This window comes from Mustela nivalis (genome assembly GCF_964662115.1).
Source record: "Mustela nivalis genome assembly, chromosome: 14".
NCBI lineage: Eukaryota > Metazoa > Chordata > Mammalia > Carnivora > Mustelidae > Mustela > Mustela nivalis.
The window spans coordinates 77,585,401-77,605,102 of record NC_139033.1 but is presented as its reverse complement, the minus strand read 5'-3'; the positions used below and the strand labels follow the sequence as shown (position 1 = coordinate 77,605,102).

At 41.6% G+C, this 19,702-nt stretch overlaps 1 protein-coding gene across 8 annotated transcripts in view; it reads left to right on the top strand.

The window, feature by feature from the left end:
* The window catches only part of PIEZO2 (piezo type mechanosensitive ion channel component 2), a 451,232-nt gene that overhangs the window by 343,531 nt on the left and 87,999 nt on the right, over positions 1-19,702 (top strand). For all 8 annotated transcript variants that reach the window (XM_082697369.1, XM_082697373.1, XM_082697368.1 and 5 more), the window contains 3 exons: positions 1,501-1,674; positions 11,629-11,846; positions 13,742-13,902. In XM_082697369.1, coding sequence (XP_082553495.1) covers positions 1,501-1,674; positions 11,629-11,846; positions 13,742-13,902 — 553 coding nt within the window. The remainder of the gene's footprint in view (positions 1-1,500; positions 1,675-11,628; positions 11,847-13,741; positions 13,903-19,702) is intronic.

Genomic DNA, 19,702 nt, shown 5'->3' with positions numbered 1-19,702 from the left:
GTGCAGGAGACAAAAACAGGGCGAGGTAGTGAACAGTGAGGGTACAAACTGTAAACAGAGTGGTCAGGGCAGGCTTCCCTGAGGAGGTGCCATTTAATCTCCCCCTGAAGGGCTTAAGAAAAGTGTGAGTTGGGTGTGAGATACGGAAAAGCATCCCAGCAGCAAACAGGAAGATTCTGAGACAAGACTGAGTTTGGCACAAGGGAGGAAGCCGGGGACGTTTCAGCTGCCGGGAGCAAGGGGGACAGTGGACAGAGCCGAGGTGGAGAATGCAGCCAGACACCGGGGATGGGCAGGGCTTGTTGGCATTTTAATCTTGGTGACATTTTTAAGTCTTTAAAGAACTCCTGACAGGCTGAAAAAAATGTGCTATCTGAGGGTGAGGGTAGAAACCACAGGGCGGGTTAGCCAGCAGCAGCACAAGTCCTGTGAGAAATGATGGTGGTTTATCTAGAGCAGGTGATGCAGAGACAGATAACAGAAGGGGTCAGCTTCAAGAGATGTCTAGGAGGCTGAAGGAAATGTGGATGAATGTGCTATGAAGGCAAAGAAAGGCAGACTTTCTGATTTCAGAATGTGGCACAGGGTAGACAGTTATAAAGGGAGGACTCTAGTTGTGGGGGGGCAGGGGTGCAGGACAGCGTGACTGAGCAAAACTGGGAAATCAAGAACACTGTTTGGAAGACACTCAATATGAAATAACTATAGGAAAAAACAAAAAACAAAAGAACTTCTGTTAGATATTTGGGCATGAGAGTCCACAGGAGAAACCTGAGCTGTAAATGCATATTTGAGTCACTGGTGCTAAGATGGTGTATAGAAAAGATAGTGTCCAAGTGGGACTTGTGAGATAACGTGGGGGAGGGGGGGAATAATCTGGAGAAGATACTCAGCACTGAAGTCTGGAGCTATGTCACATCTGGAGGTCCAATTAAAAACAAAACAAAAGAAAAAAATGGAGGAAACAGTGACAGAAGAGAAAAACCAGGCCAGTGTGGCGGCACCAAGACCAGAATTGTTTCAAGAAGGACTAGAGGCAGAATTAAACAAAGACAGAGAAGCAGTCACTGAATTTAGCAATATTGAGGTTGTTTCTGACCTCTGGGAGAGCAGGTCAGTTGGATTGATGGAGACAAAAATCAAAGTCAACGCACGGAAGTGGGGGTTGCAAGAAATGGTATAACAGGGCGGTGAAAGAGGGTGATGTGATCCACAGCAAAACCAATGTGCCTAAGAAAAGCACTCTTGGGGGCCTGGGTAGCTCAGTTGGTTAAGCAACTGCCTTAGGCTCTGGTCATGATCCCAGAGTCTCAAGATCGAGTCCCACATCCAGACTCCCAGCTCCATGGAGAGTCTGCTTCTCCCTCTGACCTTCTCCCTTCTCATGCTCTCTCTCTCAAGTAAATAAGTAAAATCTTTAAAAAAAAAAAAAAAAAAAAAAAAAAAAAGGAAAGAAAAGCACTCGCTTTCTGTTTTGTTTCATTTTGTTTTGTTTTACAGGCTGGAGGATCTTGGCTTAAAACAGTTTACCGTGGCAGAGCTGTTCACTCGCATCTTCATCCCCACCTCCTTTCTTTTGGTGTGCATTTTACACCTTCACTACTTCCATGATCGGTTCCTGGAGCTCACAGACCTGAAGTCCATTCCCAGCAAGGAAGACAGCGCCATCTACAGGTGAGCGCTTGCAAGAAGCACGAGCCTCTTGCTCTGGGCAAGACAGCTTTGACTCACTTCAGCGGGGAGGAGCCCCCTGCAGGAAACCAATAACTAACCTTAGAGTTTCACCCTTGAGCTCTCCGTGGGTGAGTGAAAATAAGAAATGAGAGAAAAATGTGGCGTATTTGATGGCAGTTTCTGAAACATTACGTAGTGACTCAGGACTGGTTAATACCAAGTGATCTTGATCCTCACGTGAGTAGATTTAAAATAGCTGCGTGGATGCAAATACTTTAAGAGTTGGTGATGGATATTTTGTGTCTGGGCTGTGATGTGTTTTTAGAACATTTAGGAAATCTGGCTGATTCAGAGGATGAGTTTTCTGAGAGCATACCAAAAACGATGGGCAGAATTTTCCTTTCAGCTTTGGAAATGAACTTCGCCTAAAAGGATAAAATCTGCAGTCTACCAGAAATCAGCATGACGTGCAAGGAAATAAAGTGAAGACAGTGTTTGCTTTTATCAGCTCTCTGTTGTCTTCTCATCTGTAAATATATAAATCGCTTACAAGCAACAGATGAGGTATCTCTCTCCCCGCCCGTGTGTGTTGCAACCACAATGGTTTTATCACAAATCTCACAGTCGGGTCTCTCACAGGGAAATTGCAAGCATTCTTCTGATGAACGTTCATGGTGATTTCTCTCTTTGCTTCAGTTTTAGCTGATGACTCAGTTCCTGGAAAAACCCTTGTTGAGCAACCGAGGGAGCAAAGGGCTGTACGCAGGGAGTGTAGATGCCAGCCGACGATCCCCTTAGTCCCCTTGACTTAGCTCTGAACTTTTCAAGGGAAACAATGAGTACAGCAAAAGAAGATGAAGTCTTATTTCATCTCGCACAGTTTATGAACCACTGGACGTTCGGTTTTCTGCTATACTAGGGACTAGAGTCATAGATGACTCCAAAACCCGTCTTTGGTGGTGAAAACCATTTTATAATCTCTATCTGTGTATGGATAGCCAGCAGATTTCTTTTCCATATTCGTATTGTGTTTTTTGGACGTAAGCTGAGTAAGCTTCAGATGCCTTTCAGTCTGTGAATGGCTCCCAACCAGTAGAATCCAGAGTCAACAAGCAACTGTTATTTCTTGTTCTGTCTTGGCTGTATCAATAAGCAAACTCGGCGATTACCTGTCTCCTCCCAATGCCCCACCATGGTGAGGTCCCTGATCGGGTCAGTGACTGCTCTCAGTGATAATCAAACATTAGGAAAAATAAGGTAGTTATTGGAAGTCTGGGAGCCCCCTAGGAGAGATGGTTTCTAGGCAAACTTGTTAGCAGGAGTTAGCAGGAGAAGTCACCCTAAGATTAAAAGCTTACAAATGCAGCCCTGGCACAGGGAAGTGACATTTATCAGTAATTGTGGAAGTATTTTTTATGACGTTTTTGACATTGCTTGCGAACGCTAGGGATAAAATTTGATATTTAACTCTGAGAGGTAACATGCTTTATCTCATTATAAACCCTCACTATTTGTTCAGAGTCTTATTCGATAATCAAGAAAAACCTGTTGGTCAGCAAAGGATATTTGCATGTTTGTAAAAGAAATATCATGATTGGCGATAGCTAATGATGCCTTTAATTTTTTTTTTCTTCTAAATGCCTTTCTTGCCTTGGATCTCTATTTTCTTCTTATTCAGAATTCCTCCAGGATGTAGGCGCTTTTTTCCTGCCCTTGTTTTTATTATCATGTCTTTGAATCTAATGTCACACAATCAGATAGAGATACGGGTTACAGTTTTTCAGGAAAATTGAGATTCTCAGGACCACAGTTTTGCAGAAGACCATGCAGCTCAACAAGGATTGTACAAGCCCAAAGGAATCACAATTTTTGAGACTTAGGGTATATGGAAACGGAATTTGATCCTCAGAGCTCCCTGGAAGCATGTAGAACATTATTTAATTATGTAGGTTCTGGAAAGGACTACAGTCTCACGTGGAGGTAATTTCTCCCTGTTTCCATGGCTGCTCCACGCACAGCCCTCACCCTCCATACCATGACAAGAAAAGAAAGATCTAAATTATTTGTAGCCATTTGCGGTCATCGCTTGCCTTCCTCGTGGCCATGGCTTAACCCCAAGCATGCCTTAAGCAGTTACTTTTCCAAGAAAACGTAGAGTGATGAGAGGCTATAAAAGACCAGCTACCTAAAGAGGTTAGGAACATGGTTTTTCATTTTCAGTCTTCAAAAAAACAGTTTTCTAGGCCTTAAAGGGTTCAAATCTCAGGTCAAACTCAAGTTCCATGTTTTGGAATTTCCTGCAACAGTGTAATATAAAAGTCCCCAATTTTTAACTTTGAACGTAGGATACACGTCCCATCTTTTTGACTAACTTGTTCCCATTCTAGTGTTTTCCTTACTAACAGTATTTTTTGTCCCTGGAGCCGTAATAAATGACCACATTGAGATCAAAATGATGAAAAGAAAGAATATTTACAGAGTTGGGATTGACTGGCATGCTTTGCCTTCTCTGCTCCCACCTCCTTAGTAAATGTTTTCCAAAACTTGGCCCACAAATTGGGAATAATTAATTCATTGTATTCCTTAACATTGATTCCAGTACCGTGGTTTCTGTAAATATCCAGCTGCTGTTTTCCCGTTTTGTCCACCATTTGTGTGTGCTGTGTTTTTGTGCACACATAGGTTGTGTAGGCAAATGTCACTTGCGTCTGAGGAAGACTTTACTGTGTTTAACCTTAGAGAAGTGATGAAGTTGACACTATGGAAAATGTTTGGATGTACTGATAATAGAAAAAAAAACTATTATTATTTCTAAGCAGGTGTTCTCAGGAATATTATTTTACTTATCTTGATAAGATATATACTATTAGAACATAACTACAGTGTATGGTAACATATATATATGATAATGTATGAAATATTCATCATGTCATTAAGTAGCCATCCCTGCAATTGATCCGTGTTTTGTTTTAGAACATATTCCAGTGCACAGAGAAACAAAATGACTTTTTTTTTAAGTTTTAGAAAACTTAAAGAATACTATGTGGCCTATGGTTACTTAGGAAGATTTCTTTCTTTTTTTTTTAATTTGGGGGAAGGAGCAAGAATTCATCTTTTAGATTGTCTCCTATTTGATAACTGTGCTCTGAAAATTTAAACATTACCAATCTTTAGTCAAGTGTGTTGAGGGGAGGGAGGAGACGAATGGAGCGACTTGTTACCTTCAAGCATTTTTTTCCTGAATATATCTAACTTCTCCTTTCTCCTGAGTCTTGCTGCCCTGACTTCTCTTCGTGCACGGGAGTATCGATGAGCCACCTGACGCCTTAAAGCTTGCGAGACAGTCTGCGTCTTTCCTCTCTAACGGTCTCCTCTTTCTCTCTCCCACCTGTCACCCCATCCCCACGCCACCTTGGGCTTTCATCTCTCACCTCGTAGCCATGCCAAAGTCAATGGGCGCGTTTATCTAATAATAAATAGGTGGGTATGTCAATGTTTTCTCTCTTGTTTTTTTTTTTTTTTTCTAATGGTCTTGTGGTGTGTTAAACACTTTGCTGTTTTGTAAATGAAAAATGATGTCATCAGATAGGGGACAGTGGTCTTCAGGTATGCTCATGGATGTAGTCTGCCAACCAGACCATTTGGTATCTATCCCGAATGGTGCTGCAAGTGGACTTGGAGGTTGCCAAGGGTCTTCAGCTGGTGCTCAGCCTTTGGGCTTGGTTCAAACAGATGCCCCATTAATTTCATTCTTTGGTCAATTAGTCCAACGCTGGCCTGGGAGCTCATCGTCGCTCTCTTGGACACGTGACTGAGAGCTCAGCTCAAGAACCGCCTCCGCCACAAACCTGCCCACAAATGCCAACTTTCCCTGCTACGAGGAATCTGCCCTTCCTCTGAATTTCCACAGCACTTCATCACTGCTGCCTTCTGACACTGTCTGCCTGCCTGTCTTATCTCCCTTGCCAGAGGCGTCAGCTCCTCGGCCGGAGTCCCTGTATTAATAATTCACCCCATGTCCATGTATCACTTAACCTCAGGGCCTCACCCATCTGTTGACCCTCGGTAGATGTTTCCTGAATAAAGTGATAATAGTCACAATAATGTATGGTTAAAAGAAAATTAAGACATCGATTTCTACAAATATACCTTGACTTAAAAGATCAGCGTATTGAAGAAAGATCTTTTAGGTCACCAGATTTCATAAAAGATGCAAAGATGGACCCTGGGTCAAGGCCCTGCCTTAGAGCCTTATCCCTCAACTGGGGAGATAAAACATGCAAATGACCACACATAATAAAGAGTAAGATTTGATAGTGTTGTCTGCAGAGTTATTCTCAACTTCCCTAAGAGTACAGAGAAAAGGTCTTTGGAGATCTAATTTCCTAAAGCTACCCTGACCTTATTAAATAGGTGAATTAAAAGAGCCACTCATATAACTTTATCTTATTTGTAGTAAAGCCAGTGATGTAGGTCATAAAAACACGTATTTTACAAGAAAGCCAATGAACAAATTAAATATTTGAAAGATCTGTTGGTTTTCTATTCCATTCGCTTTTCTCCTATGTAAAATTCCAAGGCTGACAACCACATAGCAAACCTTGGGAGCCAAAACTTCTAGAAAGAAGGGTGAAACATTAATGCATCACTGTGCAGATCGCTGAAGAAAGAGGGATGAAGACTGGCTGGTTCCTTGGGGAGCCATTTTTGTTGACATCCTGAGAGAGAGGAGTCAACCTCGGGTTTTTAGCTGATAGACACTAGCTGGGGATCTTGAGCAACTATTGAAACATCATCTCTTCAAACATAAGAAGCTTCTCTTTCAATCTCTCTCCACCTTCTCCCCTCCTCCCCCCCTCACTCCCCTCTACTCTTATACCTCCCCATCCATCCTTCTCCCTCTCTTCCCTTGTCCATCCATCTCTGTCTCTCTCTATCTCTCTCTCTATCTCTTCCCATAAAGGATTTACCATCTGCTATATGAGGAGATGGCTGGGACCTACCTTAGAAGGCAGAAGTTGGTTTGATGTGCTCCAACAGTAGGGGCTGATACAAGTTATGGTTCCGGATGTCTAGGACTTCTCTCTTGAGAAAAAGCCTATCTTTATTAACCCAAGTCACAAGGCCAGGGAATATGCTCAGGAATTCTTAGAATGATCAAAATCTACCTAAAATAATTAAAAACTCAAAATATTCCACTGTTAGGACTGTCTTCTTTGCAGTGGAATCTTTCCTTTTCATATTAAGACAGGCCATAGTTACTCCCCAGGGAGGATGTTACCGGATAAACTCTTCCCTCACTGCTCTTCTGAAAGGCTGTTTGTAAAGCATGTCCAATTTTGAACAGGACCTAGTCTTGATGAAAATAGTAAGTCAATCCTTTTATTAAGGAAGCTTTCTCCCATAATTTCTTCTTTGTATGTTTAGTGTTATTTCATAAGGAAAATAATGTGTTTGTAAATGTGAGGTCTGGATGAAAGAGAAGACATGCCTACTTTCAGCTTCTGGGTTGATTAAAATTTAGACATGACTTAACAAGGTATGAGGTGGGGATGGTGAGGACAGTGGATGACTGGTTAAAATTTTGTTGATACAAATCCTTGTGGGGAAGTTCCAACTGAATTCTTAAACAGAATGAATTAGAATGTTTTAAAAGAAGTAACGGTCATTTCTGTCTTAAATGCAGAAACTAGAGCCATCATACCCAAACCTGTCAAGTATATTTTTTTCAGAGGGAATTACTACCACACACATTTAAGATATGATATTAAACTTACTAATCAAGTGCTCATCTGTGAGCACTTCTAAAAGTGTGTATGCATTCTAGAAAATAATCTTAAGCAGTATAAAGATTATTTAAATACCAATTATAAACACCAGAAATTTGCAATACACCTCTTTCCTCTAATAGTCTAATGAATAGGGTGGATGCACTTTACATTGCCAAATATTCCAAATTAGAGTAGTCATAAAAATGAATAGAATTTAGACTAAGGAGTTTTTGTAATGGTAGACTTCCCATTTTCTTTCACAGAAACTACCTTAATATGTGGTTTCATATATTGACTCAAAGTCAGTTCCTAATACAGAATTAAGCCTCTTCAACTATCCATGTAACATAATTTGTTTCTTCTGTTTCAAATAAAAATGCCCATCCAGTGCCTAGAAGCCATTGGCCAAATATTCAGTGAGTCACATTGTACGCCAAGTCCAGTGCTACACTTTTCAAGGGAGCCCAGGAGCGTTAAGACTGGCTTTCTGCCCTCAAAGGAAGAGTCCCCAGAACCATCATTAGAATAAAATTATGTAGATACAAATGGAGAGATGCATGCATTGAGGACAGTTTAAAGAAAGCTGTGGGTGCAGAAGGAAAGAGTGAATGACCACACAGGAAGAAGAACATCACCTGCTTCGTTAGAATGCAACAGGAGAAACAGTCAGTCAGTGACAAAATTACAGCTCCAAGCCTGGAGCATCATAAAAGCAAGGCAAGGAAGTTATAGGTGTGGATAAAGACAATGCAAAAGAATAGAAAATGAACTCCACAGTGGGGGTGGGAAGGCATGCAAAAAGTGGGATTTAAGGAAGTGGGGGAGGGAGTTCTCGGAGAATCCAGTTTAAATCTCCTTCAAATGCTGATTATATAACTTGCACATGAGGATCGGTACCCAGTTACCAGTATTGTAGGTATTGTAAGTTTCAGGGAGCATGGTTACTCATTTACGTTTTGGAAAACAAGGATCCCATTTGAAAGTTGACTGGGGGCAGGGGAGAGGGGGAGTATCTACATTGAGGTACTTAGGCTTTCCAAGAGATTCAGTCCAGCTGTTCACTATGGCAAACTGGGGGCTGGTTCTGCCCATGAACTCCACATTGGGCCGACAGCCCCACCTGTGCAGCAGCCCAGCCTCAGCAAAGGTAGGTAGAGGGCAGTCAGCAGAGAGCACAGAAGGTTGAGAGTAGGGGGGACAGACTTCCAAGGAAGAAACATTGGCGCTTTTTCTTCTGAATGGCCGTTGTAATATACAAGTTCAGTTAACAATGTGCTGATGACAGAGTTAGAGTCCAAGATGAGCCCTTGTCCAGTGTGGTGAGGTTCCTTGCATAGGTATATTTCTAACTCCGCCTTCTCATGATACAAATGAACAAAAGCGGTACGTGAAGATCTATCATGAGCAGATGGTTCTTTATTTTAAAAATATTTCCTGTGTACTAAGCACTGTGTTAAGAGCTTAACAGAAATCACCTTACTTTTCCCAGCATTCTGTGAGGTAGTAGCTATTACTCCATTTCGCGGATCAGTGGACTGAGACTTGGGAGACAGGGTAGGGAGTTTTTCTAAATCATCTAGCTAGTAGTTGTCTAGTTGAGGCTTGATTCTGAGTCTTTCTGATTCCAGTGAGCGTGCTTTAACATTATTTTGTATTACCTTCAAAAAACTGCTATTAAAAAAAAGGAAGAAAAATGAAAGGCTTTACGTAGGTGTCCTTTTTAAAATTGTAAACCCCAATCAGGCATTAAAAATATTTTCATCTGTACACATTTTATGAACACAGATTATCTAATGCAATTTCTCAGTTAACAGACTCCTACAGTCAAGTAAATGACAGCCCAATACAGGTTTCCCTTCTTTCTCTGTCATCCGTTACGAGCTCCTGATGTTAGACTGCTCCAGGAGGCATCCAGGAATTACATGCCCTGTTTCCTCCTAAGGATCGTGTTAGACAGAAATACACAGATAATTGGTTCAGATGCAGATACTATGTTCTTTTCTCTCCCCAGCATTATCTAGTCCTCGATCTCTTGTGGACTGTTATGAGTTTCTGAAGTCAATCTTCTAGACATACTTCCACTAGGTTTACTCCAGTGTTTTTCTTTGATTCCTTCATTCCCTAATCTCCCCTCAATATGTCCCACCTATGGCAAGACAATCTGAGGGCCTCTTTGCTTGAGGGCTATTTGTTACATACCCAGAGTGACAGCTGCAGAAACAGCCTCATCTCTGTAAGTTTCATTCCACTGATTAACTCTAATCCCTGGCAAGTTTTTTTCTTGTCAGTGCAAAGTCATGGCAGTATTGATGTAGAGGGGAAAAAATGCACTCCAAGATGGTCATCCCTCCACCAAATGTCATAATGAGAAGTATCTTTTCACTTATAAAATGCACCTGCTACCAGTGCTGCAGAGAACATATAAATATTGACAATTGTGTGACAACTGACTGCTTCTACATTTAACACCATTTCATATGCCAAGTCCCAGCAAAACAAGAACAGCGCATATGACCCCTGAATTTGATGCGCAGTGCTGGTGTGAAAATGTGGTATTGAAGTTTCAGGAGTTGGGGGGACTTCCCCAAGGACAGGAGAGTGGATTGACTAGCTTTGGAAAATAAGAAGGGGGTACGTCATCATAACTCCCTCCACCAATGTGGGAACATCCTCAGGACATTTTGTCTTTCTTCAATTCACAAAATGTTTCTGCACCCTATAATTTACCTGCTTGGCACCCTGTTAAGAGGAATTACTTTTGAATGATAAAGGTTCGGAAAGTCTAAAGACAATGCTGAGTCATTGCAGTAGGTTCCCAGCATCACAGGTGTGTTTCAAATATAAAATCAGTGAGTTGTAAGGAAGTGTAGATTTTTATCTAGTCAAACTTACTGATTTTATAGAAAAAAAGATGAATTTCAGAAAGATTAAATAATATACTTGGAGCCCACAATTATACAGATAGGATAACATTATTAATTGTCCTTCCTGTTAGAACCAGGCTGAAATATATTATTACAAATGAAATTTATTATTACAAATGGAGAAATTATCAGTATTTCCAATAGATGATTCCATGATATTTCCTTACTGCCCACAGATGTTTCTTCAAATTGGCTATGAGTAAAAAAAGATACTTTTTAACAATGTAGGAGGAAGATGATACTTGTTACTGTCTAACATGAAATAAGCTGGAATGCCCCTGGTGCTGTCCAGGCTCGGTGAAACTGTGTCCCCATGCCTCACCCGGGCTGTCACACCCTGTCTCCCGAAGATGGCTAGTCCCTCAGTCAACCTTGGTGCCCGCGGGCCGGCACGTGATACTGACTTCTTACTCCCGAAAGCATTTTGCTTCCACTGCCTATGATTTAGATGACGGCAGAGTGGGATAAGTCTGTGCAAAAGGTTGATTGTGATTACATGTTATTTAAGAATATATATATATTTTTAAAAACCTATTTGGAGTGTGAATGACTGGATTCTTGCGGGATGGTTGGCTGCATTCCTTAAAAAGCATGATGTGATTTGCCTCTGTTGTCTCTCTGTTCTCCACCTTTATGACCTGCAATCCTGCCCTCTCTCAACTCAGTGGCCAAGCCTAGGGTTCATAGCCAAAGCACGCTATTGACGCCATCTTGGAATGCTCTTGGCGTTAGGACCACTGCATCCGCATACAGGAATGCGATAGTGGATGATATGTAGCATGATGTGTGATCTCTGACATTCCTTATAATTCTTCTGTTCTCATCTCCTCTTTTTCCTTTCTATTTCAATTACTTTGAGCAGCATCAAGAAAAAATTACCAATCCACCAAAATGAGTAAGTCCCCCGTGAAGCCATGAAATGCTTGCTCTACACAATTGTCATTTCATGCTTCTACATCCTAAACTCTGACCATTTTCTCCTCTGGGAAAAATGTCAAGTTTAGGTGTCGATAGCTCTCAATAGTGACTAATCACTAGAACCCGAATTGGAAAAGCTAACAAGACCTAACTGAGTTTACAGTTTGTTTTTAGAAAGAGCTTAAAAAAAAAAAAGTGAGACGATGCTAACAACCCCACATTGCAAGGCCTGTGTACCTGCACTGATTTTCATTTTACTTATCCTCCTTTTACTTGCCCCCTCAACTCCAATCTCTCCTGGCGCTCTTTCCTCCCCTGACTCAGCTGCTCTCTGCCAACAGACTGGCCCACCCTGAAGGAAGCCTTCCGGACCTCGCCATGATGAATCTGAGTGCCAGCCTGGAGAAGCCGGACATCCGGAAGCTGGCCGAGCCTGGGGACGACAAATCAGAGGGATGCCCTTATAAGGCTGAGAAGGCTGAGCTTGGGAAAGACAGCGAGGAGGAGGAGGAAGAAGAGGAGGAAGAGGAAGAGGAGGATGAGGAGGAAGAGACTTCAGGTAACCTGCCCACTACCAGTAGCTGCTTAGAAAATCCTGCCTGACAGACTCAGTGAATGAAACAGACACATTCCCAATGGATAGAGATTTGATCCAGTCCATGAAGTAAAAGTTGGGGTGCGGTCTTTTAGTTGCTATAGCTACAACATTGTGGTTCCAATTGCTCCCATCATTTCCTTGTGAATCTGAGGTAGGAGAAGAGAGCAGATGACTGACTTTCGTCTCCTGATCTGCCAGAGGTGTCCCCACCAGGCCCAGGGTGGGTGTAGCTCCTACCTGTGTCTTCAGTTGGGGATGTTTCCTACCAGCAGCAGAGGCAGGCAGCTGTGTAGAATTTCAGAAGGTTCTAGACAGGGCCTTTTCAAACGCATTCTCAAAGAAACCAGTCTGGAACTTCCCCAGGGAACTGGTAATTAAGAACATACTTGTAATTCGGTCCAATTGTTTCAGGACCTGGGAACTGGAGGAACAAAGGAGCGATGGGATAATTATCATATCAAGCCAACTCATAGAGGATTTTTTGTTGTCTTGTCAGCTTAGGTTTTCCCCCTCTTTATTCTTTGGGCTCTTTTTTCTGTTGTTCTTCATAGATTTGAGGTAATGTTTAATGGGGCTTGACGAGAACCAGATGTATGTGGTGACCAGGACGCATTATCTAACAGAGCAGAGAAGGCAGAACGCTTAGTCTGTTCCAGGGTTCTGTGCTTTAAAGGATTAGAAAATGAAAAGGCACAAGGATGAAGATCCCTCCCAAAGGCAAATTCCCCCAAACCTGGTCCCTTTTACCCCCTCATCTCAGAAGATCCTTAGAGGGACCCAGAATGGCCCTTTCCATGTCTAAGCAATGGTTATTCCTCAGGATGAAGGAGAACCAAGCTCGATGGGACCCAGGACTTAGGACTAAGATTTGCTCAACTACTTCATGAGGGTTTTGAGCTTTACTAAGAGGATCTCCCCAGAAATTGTGGACTGCCCTTTGTTCTGGCACTCCCTCATACACTTGCCATCTACAACTCTAAATTATGGTCGGTTATGACTGACATCTTTGTATCAACTATTATCTGTGTCACTTTGTAAATATGCATTTTTCACAATAACTGGGACCTTACTGAAACTTTCAGAACTGAAGACAATAACTGCTACAACCACCCCAGCCATGTGAAGAAGAAGCTCCTTAAAGAGAGGCTCAGGTCTTACCTGTCTGGGCTGGTGAGCTTTTTGTCTATACATGTGGTAACATGATGGTGCCACAAAATATTTCTATGGTGATTTTCAGTCACATGGACCAGGAAAGCCCTTATAGACAGAAGCATGACCCCAGTCTGCAAAGTATTACTACTTAGCACAAGGTGGAAAGAAGGGAATGACTAATGTGATCAAAAATTTTGATTTGGGTGAGTCTGACCACATTTCGGGAATTGGGACTGGGTCATTCAGACACTCAGTGTTCATTCTCAGTTGCAAAGAGACAGAGATTCTTGGCCCTCATTCTTCTGGGGTGACCGGTGAGCTTGATCCACTCCCTCTTTAAGCCCCTAGAACTTACAGAAGCAAGAAAGATGTCATTTCAAGGGAACTCAGCTACCTAATGTTCCCAAGAAATTAGGGGATTATAGCTCAGCTTTAAGAGGTCAAAAAATACTTCTTCACCCTGATTAAACAAATTTAAGGAAAGCAACCTGTCCCTCAGAGTCTCAGTGCGTGTCTAAATCATCATGCCATGGGAGCTTTAGACCACGTTTCCTCCAGATTTTGGTATTCGTTAAATACATCCTCTACTATTACTTTGCACCTTCTCCTTCCCATCTGAATGTTACAAGATCTTCTTTAAATAATACTGCAAACAAACAAACCCACAACGTTTTATGCTCTTGGGTGAATTTACTATTTTGCAGATTTAAGGAACAAATGGCATCTGGTGATTGACCGTCTCACTGTGCTCTTCTTAAAATTCCTGGAATATTTCCACAAGCTGCAGGTGTTCGTGTGGTGGATTTTGGAGTTGCATATCATCAAAATCGTTTCATCATACATTATCTGGGTTTCTGTGAAAGAGGCAAGTGGACATTTGTTATTGTCTTCAGGCCAAACAAAACCACAGCGGATCATCATTTACCTTTCGCAACTCTATGATTTTATTTTAAATGAAATCCCCATTACATTAGAGCACCAACACTTAGAGACAGCACGTACGCTTTGACATGCAGAAAACCAAAGGACGGTTGTCCTGAGACATGGGAAAGATAGCAGGGCTGAAAGAAGCTTCTGGCTTAGTTCCTGATTGGTTTGGTCATATCAGAAAGGTGACTTATTTTCAGAGTCTTTAGTTGAATTGTGTGAGAGCAGGCTGCCCTTCTGTACTACCCATGCATAAAATCTCTCTGAGGAAAGCAGTAATATTCCAGTTTATGTGACCAAGGAGTAAACTCAGCCCTCAAATTTAATAAAATCTGTGCCAGAGTTCACCTTGTTTATTATTGGATGTTTTGAGACAAGACACTACGTTTCAACCTTATATTGTGGTTCTGTTTTCTCCTCTGGAAGGAGAAGAGCCACCATTCAGCCCATAGTTCTTTGACCTTGACTGTGAAGATATTAACTCTCAATTTATTCAGCAGATAATTGAAACATGTTTCTCATTTCCCTGAACTAGTTTTGAGTGACAATTTGAGGAGTCTTTGCCTTCTAAAAATTCAGTAGGGAACCCACTGCCTCTAATTTTTAAAAAAGTTAAATAATAACATCATATAACCGTACCACCATACACCTAAAAGGTTCACAAGTAGGTAACAAAGGATGAACCTTAATTCGAGCTCCCTAGTCTAAACTAGAACATTCTCGACTTCATGCAAACCATCTGGAATGCCTCCATGATCACTGCCAGGTGTGGAAAAAAATAGAAACTATTCTACCTGTGAGATTTATAGCAGAGAGGGACATGCTCTCCATTGTTAACAGTATACACACTAATTAGAACTAAAATCAAGCCTACTATGTGTATTCCTTGAAGACAAAGATGTGTAAGCATTTTAACTGTAGCCATTAATTGACCAATTCAGAAAGAATTTGAGGATAAAGTATTAAAGAGCAATGAAGAAGGGCAAGAGAAGGCATTTGGCTGCAAAAAGCAAAGGCCATTTCAGAGTTAACCAAATCTGATGCAGAGATGTCTTCGGATGGCATGAGAAGTTGTTGCAAAGAAGACAGTTTATGACAGGAATCAGCATTAAATGAAGAAAATTAGTGTGAGTAGAGCACAGAAAATCCACTATCTGAAATCCATCCTTTGGAGTTCAGAAAGAGAAAGGAAGAGTTCAATGATAACCCTTTCTTACAAATCCTAAATAAAAGGCAGACTTATATTTGTTAAAATCATCTTAATGAGTCCCAAGAATGTCTTGTTCATAGACTGTCAAGTAGATAAAGCATCATGACCTGTTCATCTGTTACACCATTAGGAAAAAGGCCTTTGATGGCATACAACCATTTCCCTCTCCAGATTCATACATTGTGTAGACTTCCAGAATTTTCCTCCCTAATTCCATCTCTTTCACCTATAACTTTAAGACACATAAGGCACTCATGCCTTAGAGAAATACTGCTTCCATTGCTGCTAACCTCTGCCAGAATCCCCTTGTGAGAAAGCTAAGCCCAAAGTGCGTCACCCTCATTTCACATCTTGTTATCCCGCCCACAGGAGGGCTCCCTGGCCCCAAAGGGTGAGTTCCTGCCTGATCCTTGGACATCATGAAGTCTCTCCTGTGCACTGACTTTGGTCTCTGGGCTTCCCTTCATGGCCTATTCTTACTAATGTCACTGCAGTATCAAGCAATCAGAACATGTGGGGTGTCCTCATAAAAATTACTTCATTTCAGACCTCTACGTTCCCTTTAAAATGTATTCGACAGAGAAAGTTTTCTCCATGTCCCTGAACGCAAAACTTTCTGATCATTTCCAGCCCATAGAAAGTCCTATAGTTACCTCAGAGAGCAAACAGAATCTTACTCCATTAATTAGACTGGTCTGGTCACAGAAAAGAACCAAACTCTAATTTTTTTTTTTTCTCAAGAAGATGGAAGTTTTTCTATTTTGTTAAGTTTTTATTAAATTCCAGTTAGCTAACACACAGTGCGATATTAGTTTCAGGTGTACAATACCGTGATTCAGCGCTTCCATACATCACCCGTGCGCTCATCACAAGCACCCATCCCCCACGTGTTCTCTATAGTTAAGAGTTGGTTTCTTGCTTTGTCTCTCTCTTTCTTTTTCCTCCCTTTGGTTATTTGTTTTGTTGCTTAAATTCCACAGATGAGTGAAATCGCATGGTATTTGTCTTTCTCTGATTGACTCACTTTGCTTAGTATACTAATATGTTCTATCTCCAACCACATTGTTGCCAGTGGCAAGATTTTATTGTCTTATGGCTGAGTAATACTCCAATACCACATCTTCCTTATCCATTCATTAGTCACTGGGGACTTGGTTTGTTTCTATAATTAGGCCATTGTAAATAACGTTGCAACAAACATCAGGGTGCACATATCCCTCTGAATTCGTGTTTTTGTATTCTTTGGGTGAATACCTCACAGTACAATTGCCACATCCTAGGGTAGAGGACCTATTTGGGGGGGGGGGGCGGTTTACATAGCAAAGGTTTACTTGTTTTGTTTTGTTTTTTAATCTTTCTTTCTTTCTTCTTTCTTTATTTTTATTTCTTTATTTTCAGCATGAATTTGTGCCCTCTCTAATACCCACCACCTTGTTCCCCCAACCTCCCACCCCCCCGCTGCTTCAAACCCCTCAGATTGTTTTTCAGAGTCCATAGTTTCTCGTGGTTCACCTCCCCTTCCAACTTCCCCTAAATCCCTTCTCCTCTCTAACTCCCCTTGTCTTCCATGCTATTTGTTATGCTCCACAAATAAGTGAAACCATATGATAATTGACTCTTTCTGCTTGACTTATTTCACTCAGCATAATCTCTTCCAGTCCTGTCCATGTTGCTACAAAAGTTGGGTATTCATCCTTTCTGATGGAGGCATAATATTCCATTGTATATATGGTCCACATCTTCTTTATTCATTCATCCATTGAAGGGCATCTTGGTTCTTTCCACAGTTTGGTGACCGTGGCCATTGCTGCTATAAACATTGGGGTACAGATGGCCCTTCTTTTCACTATACTGTATCTTTGGGGTAAATACCCAGGAGTGCAATGGCAGGGTCATAGGGAAGCTCTATTTTTAATTTCTTGAGGAATCTCTACACTGTTCTCCAAAGTGGCTGCACCAACTTGCATTCCCACCAACAGCCTAAGAGGGTTCCCCTTTCTCCACATCCCCTTCAACACATGTTGTTTCCTATCTTGCTAATTAGATGACCTATTTTTAACTTTGTGAGGAATCTCCACACTGTTTTCCACAGTGGCTACAGCCATTTACATTTCCACCAACAGTGCAAGAGCACTCCCCTTTCTCTGCATCCTCACCAACACAACACTCTATCTCTTACCATGTGGCGATGTGGAGATATATCTTACCTCTTCTAGCAGCTTCTTTCTTTCTCACACACACCTCCTTCACTGCCTCCCTCCCTGTCCCTCCTTCCAGTGAAATAAGGGCTATTACAAGGTCTCCCACGCTGGACCACAGCCTCAGGTGGGAATGGCGGTGTGCTGTCTTAGGATGGCCTCACACTGACCCGGAGCTGATTAAATCTCCCCTTTCTCTCCTGGGCCTCCTCTAGCCCCTGGTTTCCCAGCATCTGCTCCTCCTGACCCTTTCTGTCGGAGTCCCATCCCCCACGCACGAATGTCCCCGGAGCAGGACTTGGGATGGCTCTGGTGCTCTCTCTTCCCCCTTCAGGTCTAAGGGATACACTCACACAGTCTGTGCTCTGTTAGAGTATGTGTCTCACAATGAGGCAATTCCTGTCCTGGTCACCTAGTCCGTGACAGCTGGGCTTTCTGGGCGAAGTTGGACAATGGTGTCCAGACTCCCTAATACACAAATTAGCATCTCCGTCTGGTGCTTCTTGAAGCTTTTTGCTTGGGGTTTGGGGAGAGAATATAGCATCCCTTCCTCCCTCCCCCATCGTCTGGTGGGGAGGGTGATGGGCAAGCACTGACAGAAGCACCTCTTATGAAGAAATTTCTTCACACTCCCTCCTGTCACCTTCACCATCTTGACCCATCTGTACTCTCCCAGAGAGCTTGGAAAGATCTCTAAACGGTTTCCCATCAACTATTTTGATTTGAAATTTCTACCTGGCTGGCTTAGCACCTCATTTCGGAATGTTTTGGTTCCATCGGTTCTAACTTGGCGCCTCATAAGATTTTATTTGAACTCTTTCTCTATTTATGGGTACAGTTGGGGAAGAAGGCCAAACACTGATTCCTGGAAGGAGCCATGTGCCAAACCCAGGCTATGATATGTTTGAATCTTATTGGCTGAAAACAAACACAAGTGTCCAGGGTTTCACATCGGATGGGGACAGGAAGGAAGCTAGGCCACATAATTCCAGGGGCAGTGTTCACCTGTGACCAGCAGCCCCAACACTGTGTACCTCTGAATTGCTGATTTATACCTTCAGGGACCTCTTCTGCTTTGAAGGCTTGGCTCATTCTCAACCAGAGAAGCCTGTCACTGATGCTTCTGTCACAATGATGTTTCCATTCATAGTTTATTAATTTTGATTGGTACAAAAGATACCCTTTCTCAAAAATTGCTATCAGTAAATGGCAAAATGAGAACAAAGTCAACAAACCCAGTGAAATCCTCATCCTTATATAAGGCCATCAGCAGGCTGCTTGTTTTCACAAACTTTCAGAGTCATTTCTCAGGTCATTGTGGGGTCAAACATTAAACCTTTACAAGGTTCTCTTCATGGGCGTCTGAGGAAGAAGAGCCCATGAGAAGGAATTTAGTATAGAGGCCTTTATTTTACATCAGTATCTCTTATCAGAGGGACACCACTTTGGAAGGACCTAGATTTTATATATATATATATATATATATATATACACACACACACACACACATATATATAGTGGATACATATGCATATGTGTATATATGTTTATTTATAATATATATGGTAATTTATTTATGTTTAAATAAATTTATTATATATTTATTTATAATATGTTTATTTATAATATATAGTAATTTTATTTATTTATAATATTTTTGTTACATATAGTAATTTTTACTTATAATATTTATTTCTATTTTTATAATATATATTTATTTATATATAGTAATTTATTTATGTTATATATAACTATGGTATATGTAAAAATATATATATATATATATATGAAAAACACTATCCTCTTTTTTATATGCAACTATGTTTCTAATTTCTAGAAAGCTCTGAGAGACTGGGTTACTCTTTGAGGAAGGGATCGCACCTTATTCTAGCATCCTGAGCAGCTCCTATGGGACCCAGTCAACTGTGTCAGCTCAGTAAAGTTTTACTGGCTGAAGGAAAGGAATAAAACATCTTTGCAAGCTTGAGATTTACTCTACATGCCAGTTGACATTTTGTTATTATCTTCAGTCTCACTAATCATTCATTTAGCCTTAATCACGCACTTAATCTTAAATTACAATAAAGTGAATGCGTATACTGTGCTAGATGTTAACACAAAGGCATGGAAGCCGTATTTCTTGCCTTGGCTCACAGTCTGATGGTCATGGCTGGTACACGAAACCAAAGTCACATTAGCGGCATCCCCAGGAGGGTTGTGGGTGCAAGACAGGGGCATGTCATGCAGGGAAGTACTGTGGAGGCGGTCTCTGAGGCTGCGGGTGCTCTGAGGGAGGAGGCCCGCTGGGCCAACACACAGCGGGGACCACA